Below are 10,211 nucleotides of genomic sequence, written 5' to 3'. Positions count from 1 at the left end.
ACAGATGACATCACAGTGGGTTTGTCCATGTTTTATATACAGTCAGTGCTCATAGTATGTCACTCAGATGCCAGTGTAGGCTAGGCGTCAGTGTGTCATATTGGATAAGCTAAATGCGAAACTAGGTAGTGGTGAAAACAAACTTTGGGGTGGTTACAGACAGTGAGAACAACATTATCAGTGGCTTTCCTGGTGGTTAACAGTGCCAAAAAGTGTTAGCATTTGATAGCCACAAGCTAGGCAGGTCCTCACTAAGGGAACGACTGCAGAACCCAGGTGCTGTGTCTATGGACAAACAGTTTTCCAAGAAAACAACTCAAGCACTTTAAAGTAAGCGACTCTGTAGCTTAAAGTCTGTTTTTATTATGGGTACTGGTCGGTTCTGTTAACGTGTCAAGTTGGACATGGATTTCATTTAGAAATACTGTAGCTCTGGGTAATGGGTCAGTTCTGAAACATAGCTTTGTGGGTGTGGGGCAGGTGTGAGTCTTCAAAACTGGACCCATGCAGGACTCTGACCAATAGAATTAGTCTACAAAAGTAGCAGTCAAGTGTTTTGTGTGAATAGGGTGACCTGGGATGGAGTCAGATACCTGACCTGAATAATTATTTCAGTCCACCCCTGTCTGCCATGTCTGGCACATTTTATTGACAAACTTCATACTTGCTCCCAGTGCTCAGAGTGAGGGGGCTCTGTGTTGTTTGGTTTTTTCCCCCTGTGCCATTGAAATAAATGAGACGGCTTTGAGAAAAAGCTATTCTAAATTTAAATGTAGCTAATAAGTCATTAATTTCTGTTAATTGATATCCATAGACAAAAAAAGAAGGACTATGGTGGTGAATGGGTCAACAAACAATGAAACTCTGACAGGAGACTCCCGTTTCCTACCCATGATCAACATTAGTTTCTCTTAACCATGGCCATGGTTGTTTTCTAGCAATAACTAAGTAGTTATTTTGTTAACCATGCTGATGAAAGTTCCTGGACAGGGCACTTATTTTAAACCCAAACATTATATTACCTAAATCTTAATCAAGTTGTTTTGTGTCTAAATCTAAACCAAAGTTAAAACCTAGACAACCTTCAAAACCATGGAAGCTGTTGTGGATGGCAGTAGCTGCTGAGACTGTATCCCTGGAGTGTATCTTTTACTGACTGCAATGTGCAGTGTTAAAGTAAAAAAGACAAGAAAGGCAGACAAATTGGATACATAGTGCAGTGGACTGTCGAATTGCTCTGAACAGCAGAAGGTGCAAAATCCAGTGAATCTTGATACCAAAATGACAGTGCACTGCTGGGCTGCAAGCGACATTCCCCCCACTGCACCTCTCCACATGACGAGATATGGAAATACCAGACAGACAGGCGCAGTGCGTGACATTTTCCTCAATGTGGTGAAAATACCAGAGGCAATGCACTCATACAAAAATAAAGCCATTTGTCCTTTCAGTTTGCTTCAAACTTCTGCCCTTGTTCCAACATGTTCTCAAATCTTGTCAAATTTATTTTGTGCTTGCTCAGTAGTTTTGTCATTTGTTATTTCACTGATGTTATGCAGTGACTCTGATTCCTTGTATAGCTGCCCCAGGGTTGGTGGTCTTTAAATCAACAAAATGCAAAATATTCAGCAGCAGTGATTGACACTGACAGGTACTCTTACCTCTCATGTTTGACATAGAGTTTCTGTATTTCTTATATTATACCATCACAGTAACGTTGCTAATCTCAGACCTCCAAATAGAAATGCAACCAAGCCAAAAAGAAACCAGCTGCAAAAATATCCTTATTGAAATTGATTCCTAAAGCTAAAGGCAAAAAGACCAGCATTGCTAACTTGTGTCATTAGCTGCAGTGCAAATCCCACCAAAGGTACAGGTGGTACTACTGGTGATCTCACTGAGTCACAGCCTCCTTGATCACACAATACATTTCAACATGACATTTGATTTGCCTTCACTGTTGGAAACAAATCTTCCACAAACATTATGGTTTTTTTTTAAATCATAATTACATTTTAATAACTAATTCTTAATTGAAATGAACGATGTGTTGTATGTTACCTTAGTTTTGTGAAAGCCTACTTCCATGCACTGGGGAACTGCACAAGGAGCTTGTAGCCTGTATCCATATATTGTGCACTCAAAATTCCGGCCATGAAAAACATTTATTATATTTCATTATTTTAAAAATAATAATAACCTGCATTATGGTTATAGTGTAAGCTCTTTCGTGTATATGTTTGTAGATAAATCAAATGTGCATGTGGTATACAGTAATCGTGTGGTCCTTCCAGGATCAGTGGAAATTTATCAACTCAGCTTCAGTCACCATTTGACAAGATACTGTAATGAATATGCAGGCAATCCTGATGGCAATGTCTGATTTAAAGAGGATGAGACGCTGTCCCATAAGTAGTGGAGCACTGGGAGATGCGTTATCCTCCTTGAGACCTCTTGATCAGTTTTAGCAGTTGGACTTAAGTGGATTCAAACATAGTTTGTCACTGTTTCCAACACCATGCAGTATCAGTAAAGAGAGTGTTATGTCCTGCTTTTTTAATTTTGTAGAACATGCTTTGCTCTCTACTTGCTTGTCACTGTTCTCCCAGTGATGTTTGTATGACCTCACTGACCTGTCCGCTTAAATTCCCAGGTGGCTGCAGCATTGTAAGAAACACATCAGCTTTCTTTCATTCACTAATTGTAAGCAAACCCCTACACAAGATCTGGCCTGGAAAAGTAAGGGAAATGATGTAAATTAAAAGAAAATCAAATGATTAAAATGTCTAGCAGCCAAAGGTTTATGTCATGCCATGGCATTTCTATTACTTTATATCAACTTCAGTGAAGCTCAAATAACTGAACCTGTTTATTTTCCTGTGTTTCTCATTTAAAAGCATTCACAGGCTATGTTCAATTCCTGGAGCAGAGGAAATTCTAGAAAACAATCACGATAAGTTCAGTGCCTTAGTCTTAGTTGATTGATTGGTTGTTTGGACTCTGATCAGCCGTAACAGTTGTAGGCTGTTTGGTCTCTTGTGTATTGTGGTGATGGCAAAAGACCTATGTCTTAATGGCTAAAAGCACTGTGCAATGATTGAAGCATCATCAAGCATGTCTCTGTGAAAATTATTAAGCTTTTCCACATTTAAATAAGTAGTCTTAAATGTGGGGAAATTAAAGTGTTCAATATCTGCATTAATCAAATTGCCTTTTTTTAAGTTTTAGGACTGAACACTTTCAAATCTAATAGTCACAAACACTAAAACAAAAATTGGTCTACACGCATACTGAAACATTACATAAACAGGTACTGGGTGGGAATTTTTTAGGAGATGAAGGATTCTCTCCTTGAGGCTGATAAATCTCATATATTCTCATAATGAGATTTCATATACTGTATTTTTGTATGTATTTAAGTGTTTTGTCTGTGTTATTGTCTGTAACTTTTAATGCTGGCTTTTTGCCAGGGCTTCCTTGAAAAAAAGATTGTATATCTCAGGGGTAGTTTCCTTGTTAAATAAAAGTGATATAAATATAAATACAAATCATCACAATAATCAGTTTTTAAAACATACAGCAAACATGGAAATGCCCAGGCTAATGGCTGAAATGACTTAGCTAATCAGTCTGTTACTACCATATTGTGAGTCCACATGTTCTTCTGTATGATATATCAAACTATACTGTTTTATGGGATAGAGGAGCCAGACGAAAGCTAAACTGAAGTTAGAGTAATTTCATTTCAAACAGTTTTGAAACATGAAAAAATGCTGCCATTGTGGTGACAGTGTTAAAAGCTACTTGTTCCCAGAGCAGTCTCCAATCAGTTGGAATGATCTAAAACAACATTTCTGTAGTGTAAAAAAAATGAATATGACCCTAGAATCAAAATAATGATGTTTGATTATATGAATTTGTTGAAAGTGGGTCATCAGTTTCAGCAAAGTTCATTTCACTGGCACATCTGATCAGTTTGTTTTAAGAATGTGTTTTTTTTTTTTTTTTTTTTTTTACTCAAAGTCTTAAGAGCAAGATGTTCTGCAGTAGAGTTTGTTCTAAAGCAGGTAGGCACCTGAGACACATCTGCACCAATGTGATACCCAGTGAACCACAGTGTGTAGATCCAGCCATTTAATTGATCTGATGTTGGCCTCATTTGTGACTATTCACAAAAAGAAAAAACACACTTTACGTAAATGTGGTCAAGCTTCTTATTGCCCTATTTTGTTAAAAATAACAAACAAACACATGAAACATTAAATTGTCATAGAAAATCCACAGAACAAACTACAATATTTTTTTCTTTTTACTTCCGTTAAGAAAATTACACAAAAGGTGGCAAATTTGTCGACAATAAATAATAAATAATTTTGTTGCACGGGAACAAACAAAACATTTTCTTCCAGAGATAATGGTATTTGAACTTATTATTAATTTACACATCTTTGGGAAGGAAAAAAATATTCTCGGACAGACAGTAACTCACACAAATGTCCCACGACGCTTGTGGCAAAATAGAGGTATACCTTGTTGCAAATGCTTTAGTACTTGGGTCATGAAGGAAATCGTGTAATTAAATGAAGAAAAGCAGTGCTGTTCCCCTCCACATGGTCTATTATGTGATGAGCTGCGTGTATGAATTTTAAAAAAATCACCAGTGATTGTTTTTTAACCAGCACAGCATTTCGCAAGTGAAGAGTTCGCTCCTACTGAGAGGTCCCACTTATCTATGGAGTCAGGCTCAGGTCTTCTCGTTTTGGCAACTGTAGCCAGGCGTGTGAGCGCGCAGCACTGGCCATGATGACGCATCCGTCTGTCTCTTTTGGGTGGACATTAGAATGGGTGGCATGTGGTAAATCCCATGATTGTCTTCACAGTGTCAAAATACAACCAGGGGGGTTGTTTGGTGCAGTCGAGAGAGATGGAATGAACAAGGGCTGTTTGTCCAGGTCGTTACGTCCATGCAGCGTCTGCTCAGGCCTCGATAGGACTGGACACCATGCTGTTCGGCGTGTCTGGAAGCTGAGATGACATAGACGCTACCTCGCTGCCCGTCGAGTTCGAACCCGGTCCTCCTTCCGAGAAACTGACCTGTAGGATATATCAAGCAACGGTCAGAAACATCTGGACACACCAGGCTGGAGTTTGCGCCTCAGCGACGGATCCAAGCGCAAGTTCAGTTTTTCAGCAGGTAGGTTGGAGACAGACTAAAAACTGGTCCATTCTCAAATTCGCACCCTTAACATTATTGTCCGGTACTTCCAAAGCATGCTGCAGGACCCGGCAGACAGTCGTTCCACTAGGTGGGTTTGCCAGAGACAATGAACCTGCAAACGCTTGGAACTTGACTGAGTTTAGTAATTCATCATATCAGTAGTAGATTGATTTGTACTGCACTGCCAAAGTAATGTAAAAAAAAAGGCAGATTTGACTCTCCCTGATGGTAAAGTAAATAACGGGGAAATGGCTGCCTGGAAATTTGGAAAAAAAAAAACACATTCAATCCCCTATAACACGTCTATGTCTGCAAGTGATGTGTAGTAAATGTGATGTATAATGGGATAAAAAAAAACAGGCTACTAAATAATTAACACCATCCGGGCTGACCACGAACTCAGCTCAGCTCAGAGGGAAATATTCTGCCTGTGGTAATGGCTTCCTTATAGTCATTTTTAATTTATCAGTAGCTGAGATCTTAATCCTGGGCAAATGAAATTTTTTGCTTGTCTAAACAAAGCTCAGGTTTCCCGCAACAGAGAACAAGTGAGGAAACGATCTGTACCAGTCTTAATACCCACGGTAATATGAATTTAAATAACACCAATACAAGCTCCATTTGTGGAGGCCTAACTAGAATATTATTTTTTAGCGCAGACTAGTATCCTGTTATAGACTAAAGTGCACAGAAAAATGAATGGGATACTGAAGATGTATATCCTATATAGCATGAGTTCCGTTTAATGACTAGTGAGCAAAAAGGACGAACCAGCTGCTGGAAGGCCGGCTGGTCAATGTCACTCTGCAGGGCGAAGTCGCTGAGGACCTTCCAGGGCGGCTGGTAGCTCTGCACCTCCACTGGGTTGGCCTGGATGCCGCCGTCGTGCCGCTCCGGACTGGCCGCCACCATCGGGGTGCCTGTCAATCCCTGGATGTTCTTCAAGGGGACAGGTTGTGGTCAGCACCCAGTACAAACGTGTGGGTGGTTGAGTGTGGTTTTGTGTGTGTGTGTTTTTTTTAGGAGGCATAAACTGAAAAACGATTAATTATAAGTTATGGCGAAGACTTGTCCTGTACTTTTGCTCTTGCGCAGGTTTTCTCTCACCACCATATAAGAGATCGTTCGTAGCACTCCAAGCCCTTTATCAGGCCTATCAGTTTATGCAAAAGTCCTGTAGCATAGACCTCAGCACCCTTATACAGCCGGATTCCTTTGCTCTGAGACAAATCAATAAAATTGCTCTCACTGCTCTGCACGTTGCTTAAAAAAGAGACATGATCTTAAATCTTAAATGTCTTAAATTTATTCATGCCTGAATCTTAATTAGGCCTAATAGCGGAAGAGCAGATAGAACTGCAACATTCAGGACCTGGGTCCTCGATACACTGGCTAGTTGTTGTTCTGCTGCAGTCTGCTCCATGCGTATTTCAGCATACGTTTTTACAATAAAATGTTTGAGTGGTTCACAGTAGCCCGGTGGCTCCTCTTACCGTCTTGTCATTGGGCTGCTGCTGCTGCAGCTGCTTCATCAGCAGGCTCCTCTTCTTATCCTTGCACCGCTTGTTCTGGAACCAGACCCGGATCACTCGCGGGCTGAGCCCGGTCATCTCCACCAGCTGCTCCTTCATTAGGGCGTCGGGCCTCGGGTTGGCGTTGTAGCAAGTCCGCAGAGTGTGCAGCTGCTTCTCGTTTAGCACAGTCCGGACTCGGGTGGTCTTCTCCGGCTGTTTGTGGACGTGAGGCCGCAGCGCAGGCTGACGGGCTGAGATTGGTTCTGCTGTTGAGAAAGGACCAGAGAATAATGTATGCATCAGTGTATGTGCCTGCAGGGTTGCTTTGTTTCAGTGTTTTACAAACCCGGGTTATGTGGACGGACACATGTAAAAGTCTGTTCCTGCTGCAGTCATACAGGGACGAGACTATTTCAGTCAACCCTACAGAAAACTTTCTGGTCCAGCAGTACTTGACACACATAATGCTGCTGACGCACCGTGCTGGGGAACTAACACGAGCGGTTTGCATATAGCAACAACACTTTACATCACAATCTGTCCATTTCCTGTGGCTTCAGGAGCTCCGGGCTCCACTGCACGGTGTGTTTAAATGTCTAAAAAAGCTCTGATTGACTCATCTGATCCAAGTTCTCAAACATACGTTAAAGCCAGGGGCTTTTAATGTATAAGCAAGGTGGCGATGTGGCAGGCTCTTTACTAACGAGCTCATTCCAGACAGGCACAGCGCTTCACTGAATTTCTAATTAAGACTCTGCTCAGAGCCGCGTGTCGCCCTCCTCCTCCAACAGTGATAACTGGGGGTATTTCTGACAGCAGCGCCCACTCTATCTAATCTTTCAAGCCTGGTGTGACTGTAGCAAGGTGGTATGCAGAAAAGCAAGGTGAAGACAAAACAGAACCATTCCAGCAGAAACTACCAGGCAAATATAGAAGCAGAACAGGTCCCGGAGCAGCGTGACATTTACATTATAAGAGGCTAAACTTGGCCAGTGGGCATCACTAACATTATACACTCCAAGATAAAACTCAGTGGCAGCGTTCAACAGGAGAGGTGCAGGTAATCTGGACGCGAAACCTCAACGTTTGATCTCTTATGGAGAGCCTAGTCCGAGAATCCATTTAGGCTATTTTTATGAAGATCTCGATCAAAATCCAGTGATGGAAAAAAGCATCGGAACTTCCGAAAAAGAAAAGAACCTCACAGCCAGACGCGTCGAGCGGATTCTAGGAGCACAAGAGTCTAGGCTATGATTGCCAGAAGTACCAGTCCTCATGCCCTCTCACTCCTCTTGGTTTTACCTGCCATTTGCAGCGGTCTGGCGGGGTGCAGCGGACTTAGCGGGTCTCCGGGGCCAAGGCTTGCCCGTTCCACCACGTCATGGTCCGCCCGGCAGAAAAGCCCGTCCTCCCGCAAAGCGAACTCGTCTCCCGGTATGAGCTGCCGGCTGCAGGCCACGCAGCGGAAACACTCGATGTGGTAAACTTTGGAGCGGGCCCTCATCACGAAGTCATTCTTGCTGAAGCCGATGTTGCATTTAGCGCATTTAATCCCGTATAACCTGCGGGTCACACACAGGGTGCGATCATTTTCACTTAAGGCAGCTCAGTCACTAAACCAAACCTGCTGGTAAAATAGCCATTAGCCTACAGTAGGCCAGAAATAACATGACTCATAATAATAATAATATAATATAATATAATATAATATAATATAATAATTATTATAGTGCATTATGTTTATTACCTCGAGGTAATTTGTGATAGTGAACTTTTGGTTTTCACGCTACTGCTTATCTACAATCTTTATGCTACACTGTTAATAGGACTTTTGTCTTTAAACAATAGATGAACGACTGCTTAAGTTGTAATCTAATAATTGTTCAATCGTGTAATAACAGCTCATCGGTGAGTAATTTACATATCATTACAGTTTTTTTAATATTTTCACAGGCCCATTTGTCACAAAGAGTGAAGAGGAGGCTGCAGTGGAATCGGAATCACTGAATAATAAATGGGTTATGTAGGCCTGATGTAGGTTGTTACAGGTTTTTAAAGTGCATCTGATAAGAAAAAGAAATAGCTGCGTCCGCACTGTCTACAACTAGTAAAAGTGATAGTGGTCAGAATGTATGAAACCTTGTTACTTGGCTGAAAATACAGCTCCGCGTTACTTGAACAAGTCCGAATATTCTCAAGCTGATATCATAAAATACATTTAAAAAATAAATAAATCCAATCGCCGCACACCTTCTGTCGTGGCTATACAGGGGGCTGTCCCGGCCCGGCCCTCCTACCTGATGTAGTCCCGTTTACAGTAAGTCTTTCCATCCCTGACGAAGCATGTGCAGGACTCGTCCAGGTACTGGCTGCACTCGGCACATTTGAGACAGGCTGCGTGCCACTCCAGGTCCGGTGAGACCCGCAGGATGTACTGGTCGTGGATTTGGTTCCCGCAGCCCACGCACAGAGACACTAGACGCTTCTCTGGAAGACCAGCAGGAACAGGACAGTGTTCATACATTATTATTGTTATTATAAGAATATTTATTATCACGAATAAAAGTGTAGGCTATAGGTAACATCCGTTGACAAACCTGTAAAATTGAGTATTTTAGGATGACTAGATACTTTATTGGGCCAAGTACAATCGTTCTTTCTGCAGGCATCATATCGCAATTAAGTCAACTCTCAACTTGTGATAAATGTAGTTCTACAATTGCATCCCAACACCGAGCAAGTGCCTTACTTTTCGGCGGATCCCCCATATCTCCCATGTCCACAAAGTAAGGCGATGTGAGGTCCACTGTCACAGAGGGCTGCGGCGCCTGGAAGCCTGGATGTGTCCTCCGCTGCCGGGCTGCCGGGCCAGGGGCTGTGCTGTCCGGCTCGGAGAGGGAGTGTGTGTATGTGTTTGTTGCCGGTGTGTGTGGAGCTCTGATCCTGACAAACAGCGGGGCTGACGTAGGGCAACAGTACGTCATCTGCATGAGCAGCTGATTGGCTCTGCAGATACTGAACTAACCGCGCGCGCGCGCACACACACATTTAGTGCAACATATCATTTGGTTTCCAGCTTAGCTTTCTTCTGTGCTGTTAATATTTTTTTGTGTCTGCTGTTGGTGCTGAGTGGAATATTGATTACATGGTCCAAAAAAGAACGCACACCCTCACACCCTCACCTCTTTTTAACTTTTATTTTAGGCCATGGAGGAAAAATCCCTGGACACAGCCTCCACTCTGGAACATGGTCATATGGGAGATGGATTTGCATCCGACTCATTAACATTCCACACTCAAAACTGGGAGACATCACATAAAAACCTGATGTAGTTTCAGGATGCCTTGCTGCTGTCATGTTAAATCCTCGTATCTTTAACGTGTTATCTTTCCAGAAACTCGTAAACTGCCTTGCTGTGAGCTCAGGGACGACATATTTTGAGAAATTACTGTGAAAATTAAAGCTGAATCCTATAGGA

At 42.2% G+C, this 10,211-nt stretch overlaps 1 protein-coding gene across 2 annotated transcripts; it reads right to left on the bottom strand.

Annotated features, from left to right (window-relative positions):
* Window positions 1–4,138: 4,138 nt before the first annotated feature.
* Window positions 4,139–9,656, bottom strand: isl1a (ISL LIM homeobox 1a). Of its 2 annotated transcripts, none has more exons than XM_020599290.1 (6): window positions 9,482–9,656; window positions 9,030–9,219; window positions 8,035–8,294; window positions 6,712–6,998; window positions 5,990–6,157; window positions 4,139–5,094 (listed from the first exon to the last, which is right to left on the bottom strand). In XM_020599290.1, exons 1-6 carry the CDS (start codon window positions 9,507–9,509, stop codon window positions 4,978–4,980), a joined length of 1,050 nt encoding a protein of 349 aa, XP_020454946.1. In that variant the 5' UTR covers window positions 9,510–9,656; the 3' UTR covers window positions 4,139–4,977. The 2 variants fall into 2 exon arrangements, with proteins under 2 accessions (XP_020454946.1, XP_020454947.1); XM_020599291.1 differs by having other exon boundaries at window positions 6,712–6,995.
* Between the last annotated feature and the right edge of the window lie 555 nt (window positions 9,657–10,211).

Source organism: Monopterus albus, unplaced genomic scaffold (genome assembly GCF_001952655.1).
Source record: "Monopterus albus unplaced genomic scaffold, M_albus_1.0 scaffold40.1, whole genome shotgun sequence".
Classification (NCBI taxonomy): Eukaryota; Metazoa; Chordata; class Actinopteri; order Synbranchiformes; family Synbranchidae; genus Monopterus; species Monopterus albus.
The sequence above is the reverse complement of the archived record's forward strand: the minus strand, read 5'-3'. Positions and strand labels throughout refer to the sequence as shown.